General features: G+C 52.7%; 1 protein-coding gene across 2 annotated transcripts in view; it reads left to right on the top strand.

The window, feature by feature from the left end:
- abtb2b (ankyrin repeat and BTB (POZ) domain containing 2b) overlaps nt 1-24,956 on the top strand; it is a 389,054-nt gene that overhangs the window by 274,348 nt on the left and 89,750 nt on the right. For both annotated transcript variants that reach the window (XR_011933118.1, XM_072466583.1), the window contains exon 4: nt 15,829-16,036. Coding sequence is in view for 1 of the 2 variants with exons in the window: in XM_072466583.1 (XP_072322684.1) it covers nt 15,829-16,036 (208 nt within the window). In the remaining variant the exon portion in view is untranslated. The remainder of the gene's footprint in view (nt 1-15,828; nt 16,037-24,956) is intronic.

The raw sequence follows: 24,956 nt of genomic DNA, 5'->3' as shown, positions 1-24,956 counted from the left end.
CTTCAGGATGGACGCAGGCCTAAAACCAGAGAAGCTCAACCTGGAAGCACGGACACCGGAAGCAAAGGAAATTTTTAAATACTGGCTCCGATGCTTCGAGGCTTACCTGGACTCCTCAGAGACTCCCATCCTGGGGCCACGCAAGCTGCGCCTACTCCACGCCCGGGTGAGTCACAGAATCTCCTCCACGCTCGAAAAGGCAACGACTTATGAAGAGGCGGTTGAGCTACTCCGCAAGCGGTTCGTCAAGCCTATCAACGAGGTGCACGCCAGGCATCTGGATAATAAGCGGATAATACATACAGCAGCAAGCATCACCCAGCTGTAAAGGGAGTGTGAACTGTGAGGAGAGAGACTGGAGAAATACAGTCTAGAGGAGGGTTGTCTTGAAGTGTGTAGGTATTTAAAAAGCTCGTTGAATGTCAGCCCAGAACAAGAGGACATTTAAGTTAGAGAAAAATATAAGAAGATCTCAGGAAGAAAATGATCAAATAATAATTAGCATTTGGAATAATTGATCAGTAAAGTACAGGAGACGAAGATATTTGGTGAGGTAAAGATCCAGTTGGATGTTCAATTCCCAGAACTATTTGAGGAGTAACTTGAGGGACTATTTCTCATCCTATACGTTCTGTTTTGTCTCATACTGTTTTCAAGCCTTGTGATGTTTTGCATTTGTGATGAACGGTTACTGTAACACTGTACCCTTGTCATCATGTATGGTGATGTCCCCTTTAAGACCGGGCTTGGAACCCTGGGGAACTCCGCCTCCGGCTCCACCCATCTGTGAGCCGTATATAAGGGGCCGCCTTGTGGGCAGTGCAGCAGTTAGCACACGTCTCGGCTCTAACCTAGTTCTTAGTTTATTAAAGCCTTCTTTACTGTTTACACTCTAAGCGTCGTTATTGAGGGTACCACAATTTAATAAACTAAACTACTTCAGGATGGACGCAGGCCTAAAACCAGAGAAGCTCAACCTGGAAGCACGGACACCGGAAGCAAAGGAAATTTTTAAATACTGGCTCCGATGCTTCGAGGCTTACCTGGACTCCTCAGAGACTCCCATCCTGGGGCCACGCAAGCTGCGCCTACTCCACGCCCGGGTGAGTCACAGAATCTCCTCCACGCTCGAAAAGGCAACGACTTATGAAGAGGCGGTTGAGCTACTCCGCAAGCGGTTCGTCAAGCCTATCAACGAGGTGCACGCCAGGCATCTGCTCTCTACCTGTCGGCAGCGCTCGGGGGAATCGTGCTACTTCTGCGGGCAGGGCCAGCACCCACGCCCACGTTGCCCAGCCCGCTCCGCGATCTGCAACGACTGCGGGAAGAAGGGGCATTTTGCAAAGGTCTGCCTGGCCAGACCCAGGGGCCAGAAGAACAAAGAACAGCCGGCCCGAAAATCAGGCTCTCAGGCCCGCAGGCCTCGCAATGAGGCTGCGCACTGACCCGACAGGCCCCCTTCTGATGCGTCATCAGCCTCGTGCGAATCATGGGAGCGGCCATCTTGTCGGTGGCCATCTGCTCGACCCGACACGCGCAGCCGGCGGCGGCCATTTTACAAGTCCGACTCGGCTGAGGACTCGGACTACCCGTGAGTGGGTGCGATTACCCTCGACCAAACTCGGCCAAAACACCTGCAGAACTCTATGATGCAGGTCCAGGTCAACGGGCGCGACACTGCATGCCTCTTCGACTCTGGGAGCAAGGAGAGCTTTATCCATCCTGAAACGGTAAGGCACTGCTCCCTACGCACCCATCCCGCATCCCAAACCATAGCCCTCGCATCCGGGTCCCACTCGGTACAAATCAAGGGGTACTGTAGCGCGAATCTCTCGATCCAGGGCGCCAAGTACACCCGTTTCAAATTTTATATCCTTCCCCGCCTCTGCGCCCCCCTGCTGCTCGGACTGGATTTCCAGTGCAGCCACCGAAGCCTGACACTGAAGTTCGGCGGAACCTTGCCCCCCCTCACGGTGTGCTGCCTTGCGACACTGAAAGTTGCACCCCCCTCGCTATTCGCTAACCTCACTCCCGACTGTAAACCCATCGCCACCAGGAGCCGGCGCTACAGTGCCCAAGATATGGCTTTTATCAAGTCAAGAGGTCCAGCGTTTACTGGGAGAGGGGATCATCGAGGCTAGCAACAGCCCTTGGAGAGCACAAGTGGTGGTAGTCGGGTCCGGGGATAAGAAACGGATGGTCTTGGATTATAGCCAGACCATAAACCGATTCACGCAGCTTGATGCGTACCCCCTTCCTCGCATCGCGGAAATGGTAAATCGGATCGCCCAATACCGAGTCTTTTCCACGGTCGACCTCAAATCTGCCTACCACCAGCTCCCCATCCGACCAAAAGACCGCCCCTATTCTGCCTTCGAAGCAGCCGGCCGGCTCTTCCACTTCCTCAGGGTCCCCTTCGGCGTCACAAATGGGGTCTTCGTCTTTCAAAGGGCGATGGATCAAATGGTGGACCAGTACGGGGGCTACATACCCGTACTTGGACAATGTCACCATCTGCGGCCATGACCAGCAGGACCATGACGCTAACCTCGAAAAGTTCCTCCAGACCACCCGAGCCCTTAACCTGACCTATAATGAGGAAAAATGCGTTTTCCACACAACCCGGCTAGCCATCCTCGGCTATGTCGTGGAAGACGGGGTCCTCGGTCCCGACCCCGACCGCATGCGCCCCCCTTAAGGAACTCCCCCTCACCCGCAGCCTCAAGGCCCTCAAACGGTGCTTGGGTACTTCTCCTACTACGCCCAGTGGGTCCCCAAGTATGCGGACAAAGCCCGCCCACTCATAAAGAACACCACTTCCCCTCTCGGCTGAGGCTCAATTGGCCTTCAACCGCATCAAGGCCGATATCGTCAAGGCCGCTATGCGCGCAGTGGACGAAACGATCCCCTTCCAGGTAGAGAGCGATGCATCAGACATCGCCCTGGCTGCTACCCTCAATCAGGTAGGCAGACCAGTAGCGTTCTTCTCCCGGACCCTCACCGCCTCCGAGGTTCGACACTCTGCAGTCGAGAAGGAGGCACAAGCCATTGTGGAGGCTGTGTGGCGCTGGAGGCACTACCTAGCCGGTAGGAGGTTCACCCTCGTCACCGACCAATGGTCAGTCGCCTATATGTTCGATAACACGCAACGGGGCAAAATAAAAAATGATAAAATTTTGAGGTGGAGGATCAAACTCTCCACCTACACATACGATATTACATATCGTCCAGAGGAGCTCAACGAGCCCCCAGATGCCCTGTCCCGCGGCACATGCGCCAACACGCAGGACGACCGCCTGCAAGTCATCCACAATGACCTCTGAAACCCGGGGGTTATCCTGCTCGTCCATTTTATCAACTCCCGCAACCTACCTTACTGAACCAAGGAGGTCAAGGCCATGATCAGGGCCTGCCAGATCTGTGCGGGGTGCAAACCACACTTCTACTGGCCAGTCAAGGTTCAGCTCGTGAAGGCCTCGGGGCCCTTTGAGCGACTGAGCGTGGACTTCAAGGGGCCCCTCCCATCCACCAATCGTAATGCCTATTTCCTCACCGTTATCGATGAGTTCCCCCGTTTCCCATTCGCCATTCCCTGCCCCGACATGACCTCACCCACCGTGATTAAGGCACTGCACAGCATCTTCACTCTGTTCGGTTTCCCCGCTTATATCCACAGCGACCGGGGTACATCGTTCATGAGCGATGAACTGCGTCAGTATCTGCTCAGCAAAGGCATCGCCTCGAGCAGAACGACCAGTTATAACCCACGGGGAAACAGGCAAGTGGAGAGGGAGAACGCGACAGTGTGGAAGGCTGTCCTTCTGGCCCTATGGTCAAGAAGTCTCCCAACTACCCGCTGGCAGGAGGTTCTGCCCGATGCCCTACACTCCATTAGGTCGCTCCTCTGCACAGCCACGAATGAGACCCCTCATGAGCGATTGTTTGTCTTCCCCAGGAAGTCTACCTCCGGGGTCTCGCTTCCACCTTGGCTGATGGCTCCGGGACCTGTTCTTCTCTGGAGGCACGCGAGGAGCCATAAAACGGACCCCCTGGTCGAAAAGGTCTGATTACTCCACGCCAACCCCAGTTACGCTACGTTGAGTACCCCGACGGCAGGCAAGATACGGTTTCCCTCCGGGATCTGGCACCCGCTGGATTCCCCACTACAGACGCCCCTTCCCGCGCCGCTCCCCTGCAGGACACTGCACCCCCTACAACACACCCCCTCCCGGCCCCACCCCCTGTTGGTGAGCACCTACCGCGCGCCCCCCCTAGCGCCCCCCCTTTACACACCTCGCTGGCGCCGGCACCGCTACCCCCGGCCCCACCTATTCTCCCTGCGCCCTGTTCCCCTGCCCGTACCCGGACCGAGGCTCCGACCACCGTGCTCCCGGATGTACCCTCAACCAGGACGTCCGTGTCCGCCGCACCACCGGCCGCCGCACCACCGCCCGAACTGAGGAGGTCGATGAGGCCGATCCGGCCACCGAGACAGATGGACCTATGATGGCACTTCACCCCCGCCGGACTTTTTTTTAAACAGGGGGTAAATGTGATGAACAGTTACTGTAACACTGTACCCTCGTCATCATGTAAGGTGATGTCCCCTTTAAGACCGGGTTTGGAACCCTGGGGAACTCCGCCTCCAGCTCCGCCCATCTGTGTGCCATATATAAGGGGCCGCCTTGTGGGCAGTGCAGCAGTTAGCACATGTCTCGGCTCTAGCCTAGTTCTTAGTTTATTAAAGCCTTCTTTACTGTTTGCACTCTAAGCGTCATTATTGAGGGTATCGCAGCATTCCATATCTTATTTCTTGACCTGGACTTATTAATAACCACAGTGTTTGTTAGCCTACCATGTGGAGGGGTATGGAGTCTTCTACACCTCCTCAAAATTGAATTACATTCAGAGCTTTCCTCAGGAGAGTTCAAGCCCAATCTGTTGGTTCAGATGCAGATTAGAAATACAGAAGGAAAACTTCTCATTTCCACCAAATCAAAGATGATTATTGACAGCAATTCAGCCAGCTAGGAACCAGAATTGTCATGAAGCGTGCTGAACTGTGTGGGCTGAACCTTTGAGAAATAATCAAACAGCTACAATGCTTCGATCGTGCATCTCACTTAGAATCATACAATCCGACTTCCGGGTGCGGCGATGACCAGCTAAGTCGCACGTTTCGGCACCTCCCGTTTTAACGGACTTTTGGGCTCTTATCGGGAGCCCCAACGGCAATTTTCGAAGGCTAAACCCACTGTGAGGCGACATAGAAGGGAGTCCCCCTGGATGTGAATGGACAGAAGAGATAATAGTGGCCAGATTGTGCAGGATCCTCTGGAGCAGTGGCAAAGAAGGGAAGTGAGAAGCAAGATGGCGGCGGAGGGAGGCCAGTTGGTATGGGGCCTGGAACAGCAGGGGTTCCTCCAGCGATGTGTGGAGGAGCTCAAGAAGGAGGTGCTGGCGCCGATGCTGCAGGCGATTGAGGGGTTAAAGGAGGCGCAGAAGACCCAAGAGATGGAGCTCCGTGGAGTGAAGGCAAAAGCTGCCGAAAATGAGAACGAGATACAGGGCTTGGTGGTGAAGACGGAGACGCACGAGACACTGCATAAGAGGTGTATGGAGAGATTGGAAGCCCTGGAAAATAGCTCGAGGAGGAAAAACTTAAGAATCTTGGGTCTTCCAGAAGGGGCAGAGGGAGCGGACGTTGGGGCGTATGTGAGCACGATGCTCCATACCATAATGGGAGCTGAGGCCCCGACGGGCCCCCTGGAAGTGGAGGGAGCGTACCGAGTCCTCGTGAGAAGACCAAAGGCAGGAGAAATACCTCGAGCAATAGTGGTGAGGTTCCACCGCTACAAGGACAGGGAGATGGTCCTGAGATGGGCGAAAAAGACACGGAGCAGCAGGTGGGAGAACGCGGTGATCCGCGTGTATCAGGATTGGAGTGCGGAGGTGGCGAGAAGGAGGGCGAGTTTCAATCGGGCCAAGGCGGTGCTCCACAAGAGGAAAGTGAAGTTCGGAATGTTGCAGCCGTCAAGACTGTGGGTTACACACCAGGGTAAACACCACTACTTCGAGACGGCAGAAGTGGCGTGGACATTTATTGAAGAGGAGAAGTTGGACTAGATTGGAGAAAGATTGTTTGAAATGAAGTAGTGAGGTGGTGGCAAGGGACTGTGAATCAGATGGGGGAAAATTTTCTTTCCCCTCGAAGGGGGGGGACACGAAGAAATGTGGGCGCCGGTGGGGAAGGGGAGGGGGAAGGAGAGAGGGAGTTGCGCCATCAGGGGCGGGGCCGAGAGGGAAGCGCGGGCTTTGTTCCCATGCTATGGAAATTGTGGCGGGAAAAGGGGGCGCAGGAAGGAGGGGGCCTCACATAATGGGAGGCTAAGGATAAACGGGGGAAGCCGAGGTCAGTCAGAGTTTGCTGACTTCCGGAAGCAATATGGGGGGAGCAACTAAGCTAGAGAAGGATCTAGCGGGGGGGGGGGGGGGGAGGTTTAACTGGGTTGCTGCTGCTAAGGGGAAGGGGGAGCTGTTACGGGATAGGATGGTCGGGACGGGAGGGCGCCGTCGGGGGGAGAAGCGGGTGCGTGGGAACCGGGTGAGGAGCTGGTCTGAAAAAAGGGGATGGCTAGTCGACGAGGGGGGGGGGGGTAAAGAGACCCCCAACCCGGTTGATCACGTGGAACGAGAGAGGGTTGAATGGGCCGATTAAGAGGGCAAGGGTACTTGCGCACCTAAAGAAGCTAAAGGCAGACGTGGTCATGCTTCAGGAGACGCACCTGAAACTGGCGGATCAGGTCAGATTAAGAAAAGGATGGGTGGGACAGGTATTCCACTCGGGCTTGGATGCGAAAAATAGAGGGGTGGCAATACTGGTGGGGAAACGGGTATTGTTTGAGGCGAAGACCATAGTGGCGGACAGTGGGGGTAGATACGTGATGGTGAGTGGCAGATTGCAAGGTGAAGCGGTGGTGCTGGTGAACGTATATGCCCCGAACTGGGATGACGCGAACTTTATGAAGCGTATGTTGGGGCACATCCCGGACCTGGAAACGGGAAAGTTGGTAATGGGGGGGGGACTTCAACACAGTGCTGGACCCAGGGCTGGACCGGTCCAGATCTAGGACCGGGAGGAGGCCGGCAGCGGCCAAGGTTCTTAAGGGCTTTATGGAGCAGATGGGAGGAGTGGATCCCTGGAGATTTACTAGGCCAAGGAGTAAAGAGTTTTCCTTCTTCTCCCATGTCCACAAAGTGTACTCCCGGATAGACTTCTTTGTCCTGGGAAGGGCGCTGATCCCAAAGGTGGCAGGAACGGAGTATTCGGCTATAGCCATTTCAGATCATGCCCCACATTGGGTAGATCTGGAAGTAGGAGAGGAAAAGGAACAGCGCCCACTCTGGAGATTAGATATGGGGCTGTTTGCGGACGAGGGGATATGTGTAAGGGTGAGGGGATGTATTGAAAGGTACCTAGAGATTAATGATGATGGAGAGGTCCAGGTGGGAGTGGTCTGGGAGGCGCTGAAGGCGGTGGTTAGGGGGGAGCTGATCTCCATAAGGGCCCATAAGGGGAAACAAGAGGGTAAAGAAAGGGAGAGATTGTTGAGGGAGATTTTGAGGGTGGATAGGCAATATGCGGAGGCTCCAGATGAAGGGCTATACAGGGAAAGACGGAGATTGCACACGGACTTTGACTTGTTGACCACGGGTAAGGCGGAGGCACAATGGAGGAAGGCACAGGGAGTGCAGTATGAATATGGAGAGAAGGCGAGCCGGTTGCTGGCCCAACAACTTAGGAAGAGGGGGGCAGCGAGAGAGATCGGAGGGGTTAGAGACGAGGAGGGAAAGATGGAATGGGGAGCGGAGAGGGTGAACGAGGTGTTTATGGTATTTTACGAGAGGCTATATAAGGCTCAACCCCCGGAAGGGAAAGAGGGAATGATGCGTTTCCTAGACCAGCTGAAGTTCCCGAAGGTTGAGGAACAGGAGATGACAGGACTGGGAGCGCAGATTGAGGTGGAGGAGGTGGTAAAAGGAATTGGGAACATGCAGGCAGGGAAGGCCCCGGGACCGGATGGGTTCCCGGTGGAGTTCTATAGGAAATACGTGGACCTGCTGGCCCCACTTCTGACGAGAACCCTTAATGAGGCTAGGGAAAGGGGGACACTACCCCCGACGATGTCGGAGGCGACGATATCGCTGATCCTGAAAAGAGACAAAGACCCGCTGCAGTGCGGGTCATACAGGCCTATTTCCCTCTTGAACGTAGATGCCAAGCTTTTGGCCAAGGTGATGGTGACGAGGATAGAGGACTGTGTCCCTGGGGTGGTGCATGATGATCAAACGGGGTTTGTTAAAGGGAGGCAATTGAATGCTAATATGCGGAGGCTGCTGGGTGATGATGATGCCCCCACCGGAGGGGGAGGCGGAGATAGTGGTGGCGATGGATGCAGAGAAAGCATTTGATAGAGTGGAGTGGGACTACCTGTGGGAAGTACTGAGGAGATTTGGATTTGGAGAGGGGTTCATTAGATGGGTTCAGCTCCTGTACAGGGCCCCGGTGGCAAGTGTGTTTACAAATAGGCAACGATCTGACCACTTCCGACTATATACGGGTACAAGACAGGGATGTCCCCTGTCCCCGTTACTGTTTGCGTTGGCAATTGAGCCACTGGCCATAGCGCTGAGGGGCTCTAGGAAGTGGAGGGGGGTACTTAGAGGAGGAGAAGAGCATCGGGTGTCATTATACGCGGATGATTTGTTGTTGTATGTCGCGGACCCAGTGGAGGGGATGCCCGAGATAATGCAGACACTCAGAGATTTTGGAGAATTTTCGGGATATAAACTGAATATGGGGAAGAGTGAGCTGTTTGTGATGCACCCTGGGGAACAGAGCAGGGGAATAGACGATTTACCGTTGAGGAGGGTAACAAGGGATTTCCGGTATTTAGGGATCCAGGTGGCCAGGAACTGGAGAACCTTGCATAAGCTTAACTTGGCACGACTGGTAGAGCAGATGGAAGAGGACTTTAGGAGGTGGGACATGGCGCCCCTGTCATTGGCGGGCAGGGTGCAGGCGATTAAAATGGTGGTCCTTCCGAGGTTTCTTTTTGTGTTCCAGTGCCTCCCTGTACTGATTACAAAGACCTTTTTTAAGAAGGTGGACAAGAGTATTATGAGCTTTGTGTGGGCTGGAAAGACCCCAAGAGTAAAGAGGGGGTTCCTGCAGCGCAGTAGGGACAGAGGGGGACTGGCACTGCCGAGTCTAAGTGATTATTATTGGGCCGCCAACGTGTCAATGATATGTAAGTGGATGAGGGAAGGGGATGGAGCGGCGTGGAAAAGACTGGAGATGGCGTCCTGTAGGGGAACTAGCCTAAAAGCACTGGCGACAGCGCCGTTACCGTTATCCCTGAAAAAATACACCACAAACCCAGTGTGGTGGCAACTCTGAAAATTTGGGGGCAGTGGAGACGACATAAGGGAGTGACGGGTGCCTCAGTGTGGTCCCCGATAAGGAACAACCATAGGTTCGTCCCGGGAAGGATAGATGGGGGATTTAAATCTTGGCAGCGAGCAGGAATTGCGAAATTGAAGGACTTGTTCTTAGACGGGACGTTCGCGAGTCTGGGAGCACTGACAGAAAAATATGGGTTGCCACCTGGGAATGCATTTCGCTATATGCAAGTGAGGGCATTTGTGAGGCAACAGGTGAGGGAATTTCCGCAGCTCCCTGCGCAAGAGATCCAGGACAGAGTGATTTCGGGGGCATGGGTGGGTGATGGTAGGGTGTCAGATGTTTTTAGGGAAATGAGAGACGAGGGGGAGACGATGGTCGAGGAGCTGAAGGGAAAATGGGAGGAGGAGCTGGGGGAAGAGATTGAGGAGGGGCTGTGGGCAGATGCCCTAAGTAGGGTAAACTCTTCGTCCTCGTGTGCCAGGCTCAGCCTGATACAATTCAAGGTTCTACACAGGGCGCATATGACTGGAGCAAGGCTGAGTAGATTTTTTGGAGTGGAGGATAGGTGCGGGAGATGCGCGGGAAGCCCGGCGAACCACACCCGCATGTTTTGGTCATGTCCGGTATTGCATGGGTACTGGGTGGGTGTGGCAAAAGTGATTTCAAAGGTGGTGGGGGTCCGGGTCGAACCAGGCTGGGGGTTGGCTATATTTGGGGTTGCAGATGAGCCGGGAGTGCAGGAGGCGAGAGAGGCCGATGTTTTGGCCTTTGCGTCCCTAGTAGCCCGGCGAAGGATTCTACTTATGTGGAAAGAAGCTAAACCCCCGGTTGTGGAGGCCTGGATAAACGACATGGCAGGGTTCATAAAATTGGAGCGAAGAGGTTCGGCTCAAGGGTTCACCAGGCGGTGGCAACTGTTCCTCGACTATCTCGCAGAGCGATAAGGGAAAATAGGAAAGGTAGCAGCAGCAACCCAGGGGGGAGGGGGGGAGGTGGGGAGGGCTCATTTGGGTCCTCAGGGGTTTTATGTGTGTGTTTATATATTAGTTATTTATATTAGACGTTACGAAGTTACTATTTTAGTTACTATTTCTGTTGTTTCTTATTTTGTTGTTGGCAGTTGCCGTTAGTTAGCATATTATTTATTTAAAAAACGATCAATGTATATATTATTACAAAGTTGTAAAATGGGAAATTTTTGTTTGATCGAAAAACTTTCATAAAAAAATCTTGTAAAAAAAAAAGAATCATACAATCCCTACAGTGCAGAAGGCAGCCATTCGGCCCATCGAGTCTGCACCCTACCTGGGCTCAATCCCCCACCCTATCCCCATAACCCCACCTAGGGGCAGTTTTGCATGGCTAATCCACCTAAACTGCACACCTTTGGACTGTGGGAGGTAACCGGAGCATCTGGAGGATACCCATGAAGACACGGGGATAACGTGCAAACTCCACACAGTCACCCGAGGTTGGAATCGAGCCCAGGTCCCTGGCGCTGTGAGGCAGCACCGCTGTGCTAACCACTGTGCCACCGTGTCGCCCACTCAACATGTAATGGAAGTACTTCAGGAATTCTCAGTACAACATTCATAATGAAACATTAGATCATGTTTCAACATTGGCCGAACAGGTGCCGGAATGTGGCGACTAGGGGCTTTTCACAGTAACTTCATTTGAAGCCTACTTGTGACAATAAGCGATTTTCATTTCATTGTTGGCTGAAAGGTTAATTGAAATAATAACACAAATAACTCATCCCACAGAATGCTGATTAAATGGCTACACTGACAGCTGACAGGCAACCCTAGGATTGGTTTCACTACATCCTCACCTAGTTTCACTCATATTTAAAATACCAGGAAAACCACCAACTTGGCGCTCGATCTTGACATCTCCTCAATTGCTTTCAATCTGCAATTGCACAACGCATTGCCAGTGCTCGTTAACACTCACTCTTTCTCCCGTAGCACAAGAGGGTGTCTGTGATCAGTTGCAGCTTATTTTATTTGATTTGGCTGAGTTTATTCATGAAACCATTTACTAAAAAGCAATCCTTCCACCTTCCCACCCCACACAAAATGAACCCATCGCTCATGTCTGCCCAGCAGATAGGTTCCAGTCTGACCCGAAGTTTCAAAACCAGCCAGATAGGACAATGTGCTGTTTTGTACTGGTTCTGGGCCAAAAAAGCCAAGAATTAAAATTTTGAAGATTTGGGTGATGCTGCTTTCCATACGCCTGAATTCTGGTTAATGTTTTCGGCAGCACAGCGTTTAGAGAGGTTTTACAAAAATCTTCCAGATCCCCCGTGAATGAAATCCCGGTGCGTTACCGTGACCTGCGCATCTCTGGTGAAGAGGCAAGCTTCCCGAAATCAGTCCACACAGGAACAGTACTAGCAGTAGTTGAGTGTGCCACAGTCATGTAACCACATCACAATTATAACCTGCCGTGCCATGAGAATTAGAACATGGGTTCAGAAATGCATTTCCTTCATGGTGAAGTATCGGGGCTTCCGGTACCAGATGTGAAGGCGCGTCATGCACTTGGAGACGCTCCGTTTCAAACCCGACCTCTCTGGCGCATAAACGGCGGCACTAACCCCATGGCGAAGTATCGAGCTTGACCCACTTATAAAGAAGGCCACCAGCAACATCAAAAACCAGCATTTGGAAAGTCGCCGTTACTGTGGTAATAAAGCCCAGAATACTACATGCTTCATTATTTGCTCTCCCCGCCAGTCCTGAATGATCCGTGCACATAAACACCCAGGTCCCCCGCTCCTGCACTCCTCTTAAGAATTTTATCCCTTATTTTTGTCTCTCCCAATTTCTTCCGACCAAAATGAATCACCTCACACTTCTCCATATTGAACTTCATCTGCCACCTATCTGTCCACTCCACCAACCTGTCTACGTCTTTTTGAAATTCTACACTGTCCTCTTCACAGTTTACAACACTTTCAAGTTTTTTGTCGTCTGCAAACTTTGAAATTGTCCCATGCACAATACCAAGATCCAGATCATTAATATATGTCAAGAAAGGAAAGGGTCCTAATTCTGAGAGGATTAATTGAAAACCTCAAAGAATGTACCCCTAGGTCGCAGCGATCATAGTATGAATGAATTGTACATTTAGTTTGAGGGAGGGAAGAGTGGGTCCAAGTTTGATATTTTAAACTTAAGTTAAGGCAGTTATGAGGGCATGATAGCAGAGCTAGCGAAAGTAAACTGGCAAATTAAGTTAAGGGATAGGTCAATAGAGATGTGGTGGCAGACATTTAAGGGGCGATTTCAGAAAACACAATAGATATATTCCAACAAGAAAGAAAAATTCCAGACGAGGACCTATCATCCATGGTTAATTAAAAAAGTTAAAAATCTAAAGAGGTAGAGAGCGGTGTGATTAAAGAGGTAGGGAGCGGTGAGATTACAGGGGTAGTTAGGGGTGAGGTTCCAGGGGTAGTTAGGGGTGCAGTTACATGTTCGAGAACGGTGTGGTTACAAAGTCAGGAGCGGTAAGGCTTTGGAGGGGTTTGAATATGTGGACGATCAATTTGAAATTGAGATGTTGTCGAAGCTGGTGTCAGTGTGGTTAGTGATCTCAGATATATTTTATCAATGACCTAGAGGAAGGCGCAGAAGGGTGGGTGAGTAAATTTGCAGACGATACTAAAGTCGGTGGTGTTGTCGATAGTGTGGAAGGATGTAGCAGATTACAGAGGGATATAGATAAGCTGCAGAGCTGGGCCGAGAGGTGGCAAATGGAGTTTAATGTAGAGAAGTGTGAGGTGATTCACTTTGGAAGGAATAACAGGAATGCGGAATATTTGGCTAATGGTAAAGTTCTTGAAAGTGTGGATGAGCAGAGGGATCTAGGTGTCCATGTACATAGATCCCTCAAAGTTGCCACCCAGGTTGATAGGGTTGTGAAGAAGGCCTATGGAGTGTTGGCCTTTATTGGTAGAGGGATTGAGTTCCGGAGTCGGGAGGTCATGTTGCAGCTGTACAGAACTCTGGTACGGCCGCATTTGGAGTATTGCGTACAGTTCTGGTCACCGCATTATAGGAAGGACGTGGAGGCTTTGGAGCGGGTGCAGAGGAGATTTACCAGGATGTTGCCTGGTATGGAGGGAAAATCTTACGAGGAAAGGCTGATGGACTTGAGGTTGTTTTCGTTGGAGAGAAGAAGGTTAAGAGGAGACTTAATTGAGGCATACAAAATGATCAGGGGGTTGGATAGGGTGGACAGTGAGAGCCTTCTCCCGCGGATGGATATGGCTGGCATGAGGGGACATAACTTTAAACTGAGGGATAATAGATATAGGACAGAGGTCAGAGGTAGGTTCTTTACGCAAAGAGTAGTGAGGCCGTGGAATGCCCTACCTGCTACAGTAGTGAACTCGCCAACATTGAGGGCATTTAAAAGTTTATTGGATAAACATATGGATGATAATGGCATAGTGTAGGTTGGATGGCTTTTGTTTCGGTGCAACATCGTGGGCCGAAGGGCCTGTACTGCGCTGTATTGTTCTATGTTCTATGTTCTATATATGACAGGCCAATGGGACTTGATGGCAGTTTGGTTACAGGCAGCAGGATTTTGGATGAACTCCAGTTTCTGAAGGGTGGCAGACCAGAAGAGCATTGGAACAGTCAGATCTGGGAGTAAGATATAATGAGGGAATCTGTATTGTTTCAGACAGAATTTGTGTTATGGGGCAGACCTGGCTTTGGATGGAGGATGAGCTGAATTTGGAGTTGGGTCCTGGTTGAAGAATGTGAATGGAGGGGCAATATTCCTGTGCGGTCTGAAACCAGGACCTCATAATCTGATGTGACCTGGTAGGCGGTGCAAAACTAGCTGACATGACCCGATTCAGGGTAGCAGCAATGTTGGCTCAGTGCAGCTGGGGAGCTGGGATCATGCCTGTGAATAGATTCTGGAGTGTAGTTTTGCCGGTTTTTCGGTGGGGGTGGGAATCGCGTCACGCCGGTCGGGGGTTGTTGGCAGTGGCCCCCCCCCCCCCCGGCGATCCTCCGCTCCGCGATAGACCGAGTGGCTGCACGTTTTCGGCCAGTCCCGCCGGCGTAAATCAAACAAGGCCCTTACCGGCGGGACCTGGCTCTGCGGGCGGCCTGCGGGGTCCTCGGGGGAGGGGGGGGGGCCCTAAAACGGTCCGGCATCGCCGGCGCGGCGAAGAACCCTCTGCGCATGCGCTGGGATGACGCCAGCACACGCTGGCGCTCCCGCACATGCGCCAACTCGCGCTGGCCGGCGGAGGCCCTTTGGCGGCGGTTGGCGGGCGCCAACCCCACCGGCGCCGGCCTAGCCCTTGAAGGTGCAGAGGATGCCGGTACGGCCTGCCCCGCCGGTTAGGGGAGAATCCTGTCCAAAATTGTGAAGGCAGGAAGCTGACAGAATTCAAGGGCTTTGCAATTCACTATGATCAGTAAAATCGGAGTGAACTACTGAGACGAGTTGCAAGATCTGCCCTAGTTGTATCTGCCATTTAAGGTGCAATTAATAATTTATATTCATCCTCCATTTGCCTGTTAATTCAATATTAACTTCTATTAATTCCAGATGTTAGAGTATAGGGTATTTAGTGTTTGCTTTGCTGACTCTTGTGTAGTAAACATTCTTCTGTCTTAAACCATGGAATCTTGTGGCTTTAATCTTTTAGCAAGAAACTAGGATTGATCATTTTGGCTACGTTAAAGAGAATTTACCGGTCTCTATCAAGATGGTAACAGTCCCCTGCACCTGGCAGTACTCCAAAGGTGAAAGTAGGCCGCTTTTAATCATGGATCTGGGGTTGGATGCTCAATTTGGGATCACGTAGGGCCTGTCACCAAGGCTGTGAAGAGTCTGATTTGCCTCGGGCAGTGGCCAGAAGGAGGGGTGGAATTGGTGAATAAAGAACAGGGTATGTAGATAGGTACAGGGTATCGGCATTGTCAATGGAGGGACCGAGGGAGGTGCTGGTGAGGCAGAGTGAGTAACAGGCGGTGTACATGTGGATCTTGACATGTTTTCGGACGATGTTGCTGAGGCGCAGCACATCATTGAGAAAAAGAAGGGGCCCAGGAATAAATCCTTGGAAAAGAAGGGGAATCTATAGCTGTGACTGGATAGGTAATATTGAAAACAGGCAGAGGGAAACCGTTTCAGCTGGGTAATGTAGGAAAACCCCAAGTTACTTTTCTGTTAGAAACACAAATATTGGAAATGCACACCAGGACCATCAGCAGCTATAAAAGAAAAAAGCATATGACTCAAATATATACCATTCATCTATGTTCAGGTTATTGTCTCATGTCTCGGTTTCAGTTCTTTTTGTTGTCTTCCTGATTTAGGTGATTTGGTGTCTCGAGCTATGCATCACCCACAATGCTCAAACACATTGTCTCCGGGAATGAGTCCCTGTCGCCATGGCAGGCAGCAGCCTGTCACCTGGTGCCCAGATGCCCTGCACACGCTCTACTATTTCCTGCGATGTCCACAGATGGAATCGATGGAGAATCCCAACTTGGATCCACCCCGAGTTTCCTTAAATAACGAAAGGTAAAGTTACATTCAAACGCAACTTATGTTCTTTTTCAAAAATCGGTTCACAGATTCCTTTGCAGCACTTCACCGCACTGCAGTTTTTTAAAAAAACCTTCTGTTGTAAAGGTTTTGCTTCCTAATTGTTTTGAAGTTAGTTCTTTTTCCCAATTGCTTTCCGTTTTAGTTCAGCTGACGATCCACTCTCCGTGTGGAGTTGCACCTTCACCCCGTGTCTGCGTAGGTCTCACCCCCACAACCCAAAGGTGTGCAGGGCAGGTGGATTGGCCGCGCTAAATTGCCCCTTCATTGGAAAAAAAATCAAAGCTTTAAAAAAAAACCTGACAATGGATGCGTAATGAGCTGCCATGGGAAGGAGGGAGCGTCTATGTGTAAAGGAGCTCATTCAAAGGCTTTTTGATGGTTCAGTTTTCTATTTGCCCTCCTACTTCTAAAATGTTTATTAATAGTTTGCAAACATAAATTTTCTTTGTCTTTGTTAAGGTAAGGTATGGGCGGCACGGTACCACAGTGCTTAGCACTGTTGCTTCACAGCGCCAGGTTCCCAGATTCGATTCCCGGCTTGGGTCACTGCCTGGGCGGAATCTGCACGTTCTCCCCATGTCTGCGTGGGTTTTTTCTGGGTCCTCCGAACAGGCACCAGAGTGTGGACACTAGGGGCTTTTCACAGTACTTCATTGCAGTGTTAATGTAAGCCTACTTGTGACACTAATAAAGGTTATTACTATTAGGTGAAATTGTTTTCCTAATACCTTCAATACTGAGTTTTATGACTGAGGTGTTATTATAAGGCAAAAGGAAATCTGATTAGGTAGGTGAAACTCTGCCTGTTAAGGGTTAATATGGAGTCGATTACCGGGACAGCTATGGCACAAAATCAACACTGCCGTTAGTCAACCAGATTGCCCTGTTTCATTGTGATGGCTCATTCCTGGCGCGCAATGCAATATCAGTAAATTTGCTACAGCTACAATTGTATGAGGTAGGTGACTGCTACATCATTCAGAATGTCAAGTGCTTTCATTTCAATTCCCTTTGAACAGGCCTGAATATCACAGAATTATTAAGGTTCACAAAGAGGCCAGTCAGCCCATCATGTCTGCACCTGCTACCCCAATGAACAATTCACATCCCCACCATTCTCCCGTCTTCCCCCCGTAACCCGGCACGTTCTTCCTTTTCAGATAACAATCTCATTCCCTTTTGAATGCTTCAACGGAATCTGCCTCCACCTCACTCTCGGGCAGCACATTCTAAACCCTAACTACTCGCTGTGTGAAAAAGGTTTTTCTCGCGTCGCTTTTGCTTCTTTTATCGATAACCTTATCCTTCTACCAATGGGAGCAGTTTCTCCCTTTCTACTCTGTCCAGGGCCCTCCCTCATGATTTTAAAAATCCTCTATCAAATCTCCTCTCAGCTCTCTCTTCTCCAAGGAAAACAGTCCCAACCTCAACACCTTCACAAAGTGTCTCATCCCTGGAACCTTTCTCATGAATCTTTTCTTCACTCTCTCCGATGCCTCCACATCCTTCCGAAAAGGCAGCATTGAGAACTTGTTTTGTAATTCATTTACGGGATACGGTTGCCTCTGGTTAGGCCACCAGCAATTTTATGGCCCATCCCTAGTTGCCCTTCAGAAGGTGATGGTGAGTTGCCTCTTGAACCGCTGCAGTAGACACACCCACAGTGCTGTTAGGGAGGGAGTTCCAGGATTTTGCCCCAGTGGCAGTGAAGGAACGGCGATATATTTCCAAGTTGGAGTGGTGAGAGATTTGGAGGGGAACCTCTGGGTGGGGGGGTTCCCAGGTATCTGCTGCTCTTGTCCTTCTAGATGGTAGTGGTCACAAAACTCTAGCTGATGCTGAACTACTAACTTATACAAGTTCAGGATAACCTCCCTGCCCTTGTACTTAATGCCCCTATTAATAAAACCCAGGATACACTCTGCTTTATTCACCACGTTCTCAACCTATCCTGCCACCTTCAGTGGTTTGTGCACGCTTATACCCAGGTCCCCTGCTCATGCACCCTCTTTAGAATTATACCCTTTGTTTGTAATTGTCTCTTCATGTTCTTCCTGTCAAAATTTCTCCACATTGAGCTTCATCTGCCACCTGTCGGCCATTCCACTAACTTGCCCGTGCCCCTGTGAAACTCTGCACTGTCCTCCCCACACTGCACACTGCTTCCAAACTTTGTAGCATCTGAAAACTGTGAAATGGTCCCCTGTACACCAAGGTCATCTTGGTCATGAATATATATCATGAACAGCAACGGTCCCAACACTGACTGACCCCTGGGGATCTCCAGCAGAAACCTTCCTCCAACCCGAAAAACCGTTAACCACTGGTGTGTCTGTTTCCTGTAACTCAGCCAATTCTGTATCCATGTTGCTACTGTTCCTTTTTATCCCATGAGCTATAACTTTGCTCTCAAGCCTGTTGAGTGGCACTTCATCAAATGTCTTTTGGAAGTCCCAAGTACACCACATCAACAGCATTACCCTCATCAACCCTCCCGGCGACCTCTTTGAAAATCTCCAGTAAGTTGGTGGATCAAATTTTTCTGTTAAATCCATGTTGGCTTTCCTTAATTAACCCGCATTTGTCCATGTGATTATTAGTTTTGTTCAAATTATTGTTTCTTGAAATTTCCTCACTTTCAGAGTTAAACCGGCTGGCCTAACATTGCTGTGTTTATCTTTACAGCCTTTTTGAACAAGAATGTAACATTTGCCACTCTCCAGTCCTCTGGCACCGAGTCGAAGGACAACTGACAAATTATTGCCAGTATCTCTGCAATTTCTACTCTCACTTCCTTCAGTATCCTTGATGTATCTCATCCGGTCCCCGTGCCTTATCAGCTGTCAGTAAGACAATCTGTACAACCTCCTCCTTATCAATTTTAAATCCTTCTGAATTATCTCCTCTGTCACCATGGCCAGGGCAGCATCTTCTTCCTTGGTAAAGGCAGATCCAAAGTATATCTTTAATACTTCAGCCATGCCCCCTGCCTCCATGTGTAAATCCCCCCTTTTGGTCCCTAATTGTCCCCATTCATCCTTTTACCACCTTTTCACTATTTATAGGGCTAAAGAAGACTTTTGCATTCCTGCTACGTTGGCTCCAACCTCTCTCCACTTGCACTGAGCTCTCTCTTCTCAGACTGATTTCGCCCTCCCTCAGATCGAGTGCTCTCTCCACTCGGACTCTCTCTCCTCTTGGACTGAGCCCACTCCTCTCGGACTGAGCTCTATCCACTCGGACTGAGCTCTCTCCTCTCGGACTCTCTCTCCTCTTGGACTGAGCCCTCTCCTCTCGGACTGAGCTCTCTCCACTCGGACTGAGCTCTCTCCTCTCGGACTCTCTCTCCACTCGGACTGAGCTCTCTCCACTCGGTCTGAGCTCTCTCCACTTGGACTGAGCTCTCTCCACTCGGACTGAGCTCCCCACTCGGACTGACCTCTCTCCACTCGGACTGACCTCTCTCCACTCGGACTCTCCCTCCTCTCGGACTGAGCTCCCCTCTCGGACTGAGCTCTCTCCACTCGGACTGAGCTCTCTCCTCTCGGACTCTCTCTCCATTCGGACTGAGCTCTCTCCACTCGGACTCTCTCTCCATTCGGACTGAGCTCTCTCCACTCGGACTGAGCTCTCTCCACTCGGACTGAGCTCTCTCATCTCGGACTCTCTCTCCTCTCGGACTGAGCTCTCCCCACTAGGATTCAGCTCGCTCCACTAGGATTGAGCTCTCTCCACTCGGACTGAGCTCTCTGCACTCGGACTGAGCTCTCTCCACTCGGACTGAGCTCTCTCCACTCGGACTGAGCACTCTCCACTCGGATTGAGCTCTCTGCACTCGGACTGAGCTCTCTCCACTTGGACTCTCTCTCCATTCGGACTGAGCTCTCTCCACTCGGACTCTCGCTCCACTCGGACTGAGCTCTCTCCACTCGGACTGAGCTCTCTGCACTCGGACTGAGCTCTCCCACTCGGACTCTCTCTCCATTCGGACTGAGCTCTCTCCACTCGGACTCTCTCTCCATTCGGACTGAGCTCTCTCCACTCGGACTCTCTCTCCACTCGGACTGAGCTCTCTCATCTCGGACTGAGCTCTCTCCACTCGGACTGAGCTCTCTCCATTCGGACTCTCTCTCCACTCGGACTGAGCTCTCTCCACTCGGACTGAGCTCACTCCACCCGGACTGAGCTCTCTCCACTCGGACTGAGCTCTCTCCGCTCGGACTGAGCTCTCTCCACTCGGACACTCTCTCCACTCGGACTGAACTCTCTCCACTCGGACTCAGCTCTCTCCACTCAAACTGAGCTCTCTCCTCTCGGACTCAGCTCTCTCCACTCGGACTGAGCTCTCTCTCCTCGGACTGAGCTCTCTCCACTTGGACTCACTCTCCTCTCGGATTGAGCTCTCTGCACCCGGACTGAGCTCTCCACTCGGACTGAGCTCTCTCCTCTCGGACTCAGCTCTCTCCACTCGGACTGAGCCCTCTGCACTCGGACTGAGCTGCTCTCTCCTCTCGGACTCTCTCTCCTCTCGGAGTGAGCTCTCCACTCGGACTGAGCTCTCCACTCAGACTGAGCTCTCTCCACTCGGACTGAGCTCTCTCCTCTCGGACTGAGCTCTCTCCACTCGGACTGAGCACTCTCCACTCGGACTGAGCTCTCTCCACTCGGACTGAGCTCTCCACTCGGACTGAGCTCTCTCCACTCGCACTGAGCTCTCTCCACCCGGACTGAGCACTCTCCACTCGGACTGAGCTCTCTCCACTCGGACTCTCTCCTCTCTCGGACTGAGCTCTCTCCACTCGGACTGAGCTCTCTCCACTCGGACTGAGCTCTCTCCACTCGGACTCTCGCTCCACTCGGACTGAGCTCTCTCCACTCGGACTGAGCTCTCTCCACTCGGACTAAGCTCTCCACTCGGACTGAGCTCTCTCCACTCAGACTGAGCTCTCTCCACTTGGACTCAGCTCTATCCACTCGGACTCAGCTCTCTCCACTCAAACTGAGCTCTCTCCTCTCGGACTGAGCTCTCTCCACTCGGACTGAGCTCTCTCTCCTCGGACTGAGCTCTCTCCACTTGGACTCACTCTCCTCTCGGATTGAGCTCTCTGCACCCGGACTGAGCTCTCCACTCGGACTGAGCTCTCTCCTCTCGGACTCAGCTCTCTCCACTCGGACTGAGCCCTCTGCACTCGGACTGAGCTGCTCTCTCCTCTCGGACTCTCTCTCCTCTCGGAGTGAGCTCTCCACTCGGACTGAGCTCTGCACTCGGACTGAGCTCTCACCACTCGGACTGAGCTCTCTCCTCTCGGACTGAGCTCTCTCCACTCGGACTGAGCACTCTCCACTCGGACTGAGCTCTCTCCACTCGGACTGAGCTCTCCACTCGGACTGAGCTCTCTCCACTCGGACTGAGCTCTCTCCACCCGGACTGAGCACTCTCCACTCGGACTGAGCTCTCTCCACTCGGTCTGAGCTCTCTCCACTCGGACTCTCTCCTCTCTCGGACTGAGCTCTCTCCACTCGGACTGAGCTCTCTCCACTCGGACTGAGCTCTCTCCACTCGGACTCTCGCTCCACTCGGACTGAGCTCTCTCCACTCGGACTGAGCTCTCTCCACTCGGACTGAGCTCTCCACTCGGACTGAGCTCTCTCCACTCAGACTGAGCTCTCTCCACTTGGACTCAGCTCTATCCACTCGGACTCAGCTCTCTCATCTCGGACTGAGCTCTCTCCACTCGGACTCAGCTCTCTCCACTCGGACGCTCTCAGCTCACGGACTGAGCTCTCTCCACTCGGACTGAGGTCTCTCCACTCGGACTGAGCTCTCTCCACTCGGACTCTCTCTCCACTCGGACTGAGCTCTCTCCACCCGGACTGAGCTCTCTCCACTCGGACTGAGCTCGCTCCCCACGGACTGAGCTCTCTCCACTGGAACTGAACGCTCTCCGCTTGGACTGAGCTCTCTCCACTCAGACTCTCTCACCACTCGGACTGAGCACTCTCCACTCGGACTGAGCTCTCTCCACTCAGACTCTCTCACCTCTCGGACTGAGCTCTCCTCTCGGACTGAGCTCTCCTCTCGGACTGAGCTCTCTCCACTCGGACTGAGCTCTCTCCACTCGGACTGAGCTCTCCACTCGGACTCAGCTCTCTCCACTCGGACTCAGCTCTCTCCACTCGGACTCAGCTCTCTCCACTCGGACTCAGCTCTCCACTCGGACTGAGCTCTCATCACTCGGACTGAGCTCTCTCCACTCGGACTGAGCTCTCTCCACTCGGTCTGAGCTCTCTCCACTCGGACTCAGCTCTCTCCACTCGGACTGAGCTCTCTCCACTCGGACTGAGCTCTCCACTCGGACTGAGCTCTCATCACTCGGACTGAGCTCTCCACTCGGACTGAGCTCTCCACTCGGACTGAGCTCTCCACTCGGACTGAGCTCTCCACTCGGACTGAGCTCTCTCCACTCGGACTGAGCACTCTCCACTCGGTCTGAGCTCTCTCCACTCGGTCTGAGCTCTCTCCACTCGGACTCTCTCCTCTCTCGGACTGAGCTCTCTCCACTCGGACTGAGCTCTCTCCACTCGGACTGAGCTCTCTCCACTCGGACTCTCGCTCCACTCGGACTGAGCTCTCTCCACTCGGACTGAGCTCTCTCCACTCGGACTGAGCTCTCCACTCGGACTGAGCTCTCTCCACTCAGACTGAGCTCTCTCCACTTGGACTCAGCTCTATCCACTCGGACTCAGCTCTCTCACCTCGGACTGAGCTCTCTCACCTCGGACTGAGCTCTCTCCACTCGGACTCAGCTCTCTCCACTCGGACGCTCTCAGCTCACGGACTGAGCTCTCTCCACTCGGACTGAGGTCTCTCCACTCGGACTGAGCTCTCTCCACTCGGACTCTCTCTCCACTCGGACTGAGCTCTCTCCACCCGGACTGAGCTCTCTCCACTCGGACTGAGCTCGCTCCCCACGGACTGAGCTCTCTCCACTGGAACTGAACGCTCTCCGCTTGGACTGAGCTCTCTCCACTCAGACTCTCTCACCACTCGGACTGAGCACTCTCCACTCGGACTGAGCTCTCTCCACTCAGACTCTCTCACCTCTCGGACTGAGCTCTCCACTCGGACTGAGCTCTCCTCTCGGACTGAGCTCTCTCCACTCGGACTGAGCTCTCTCCACTCGGACTGAGCTCTCCACTCGGACTCAGCTCTCTCCACTCGGACTCAGCTCTCTCCACTCAAACTGAGCTCTCTCCTCTCGGACTCAGCTCTCTCCACTCGGACTGAGCTCTCTCTCCTCGGACTGAGCTCTCTCCACTTGGACTCACTCTCCTCTCGGATTGAGCTCTCTGCACCCGGACTGAGCTCTCCACTCGGACTGAGCTCTCTCCTCTCGGACTCAGCTCTCTCCACTCGGACTGAGCCCTCTGCACTCGGACTGAGCTGCTCTCTCCTCTCGGACTCTCTCTCCTCTCGGAGTGAGCTCTCCACTCGGACTGAGCTCTCCACTCGGACTGAGCTCTCTCCACTCGGACTGAGCTCTCTCCTCTCGGACTGAGCTCTCTCCACTCGGACTGAGCACTCTCCACTCGGACTGAGCTCTCTCCACTCGGACTGAGCTCTCCACTCGGACTGAGCTCTCTCCACTCGCACTGAGCTCTCTCCACCCGGACTGAGCACTCTCCACTCGGACTGAGCTCTCTCCACTCGGACTCTCTCCTCTCTCGGACTGAGCTCTCTCCACTCGGACTGAGCTCTCTCCACTCGGACTGAGCTCTCTCCACTCGGACTCTCGCTCCACTCGGACTGAGCTCTCTCCACTCGGACTGAGCTCTCTCCACTCGGACTAAGCTCTCCACTCGGACTGAGCTCTCTCCACTCAGACTGAGCTCTCTCCACTTGGACTCAGCTCTATCCACTCGGACTCAGCTCTCTCCACTCAAACTGAGCTCTCTCCTCTCGGACTGAGCTCTCTCCACTCGGACTGAGCTCTCTCTCCTCGGACTGAGCTCTCTCCACTTGGACTCACTCTCCTCTCGGATTGAGCTCTCTGCACCCGGACTGAGCTCTCCACTCGGACTGAGCTCTCTCCTCTCGGACTCAGCTCTCTCCACTCGGACTGAGCCCTCTGCACTCGGACTGAGCTGCTCTCTCCTCTCGGACTCTCTCTCCTCTCGGAGTGAGCTCTCCACTCGGACTGAGCTCTGCACTCGGACTGAGCTCTCACCACTCGGACTGAGCTCTCTCCTCTCGGACTGAGCTCTCTCCACTCGGACTGAGCACTCTCCACTCGGACTGAGCTCTCTCCACTCGGACTGAGCTCTCCACTCGGACTGAGCTCTCTCCACTCGGACTGAGCTCTCTCCACCCGGACTGAGCACTCTCCACTCGGACTGAGCTCTCTCCACTCGGTCTGAGCTCTCTCCACTCGGACTCTCTCCTCTCTCGGACTGAGCTCTCTCCACTCGGACTGAGCTCTCTCCACTCGGACTGAGCTCTCTCCACTCGGACTCTCGCTCCACTCGGACTGAGCTCTCTCCACTCGGACTGAGCTCTCTCCACTCGGACTGAGCTCTCCACTCGGACTGAGCTCTCTCCACTCAGACTGAGCTCTCTCCACTTGGACTCAGCTCTATCCACTCGGACTCAGCTCTCTCATCTCGGACTGAGCTCTCTCCACTCGGACTCAGCTCTCTCCACTCGGACGCTCTCAGCTCACGGACTGAGCTCTCTCCACTCGGACTGAGGTCTCTCCACTCGGACTGAGCTCTCTCCACTCGGACTCTCTCTCCACTCGGACTGAGCTCTCTCCACCCGGACTGAGCTCTCTCCACTCGGACTGAGCTCGCTCCCCACGGACTGAGCTCTCTCCACTGGAACTGAACGCTCTCC

Source organism: Scyliorhinus torazame, chromosome 10 (assembly GCF_047496885.1).
Source record: "Scyliorhinus torazame isolate Kashiwa2021f chromosome 10, sScyTor2.1, whole genome shotgun sequence".
In the NCBI taxonomy this organism is placed as follows: domain Eukaryota; kingdom Metazoa; phylum Chordata; class Chondrichthyes; order Carcharhiniformes; family Scyliorhinidae; genus Scyliorhinus; species Scyliorhinus torazame.
The sequence above is the reverse complement of the archived record's forward strand: the minus strand, read 5'-3'. Positions and strand labels throughout refer to the sequence as shown.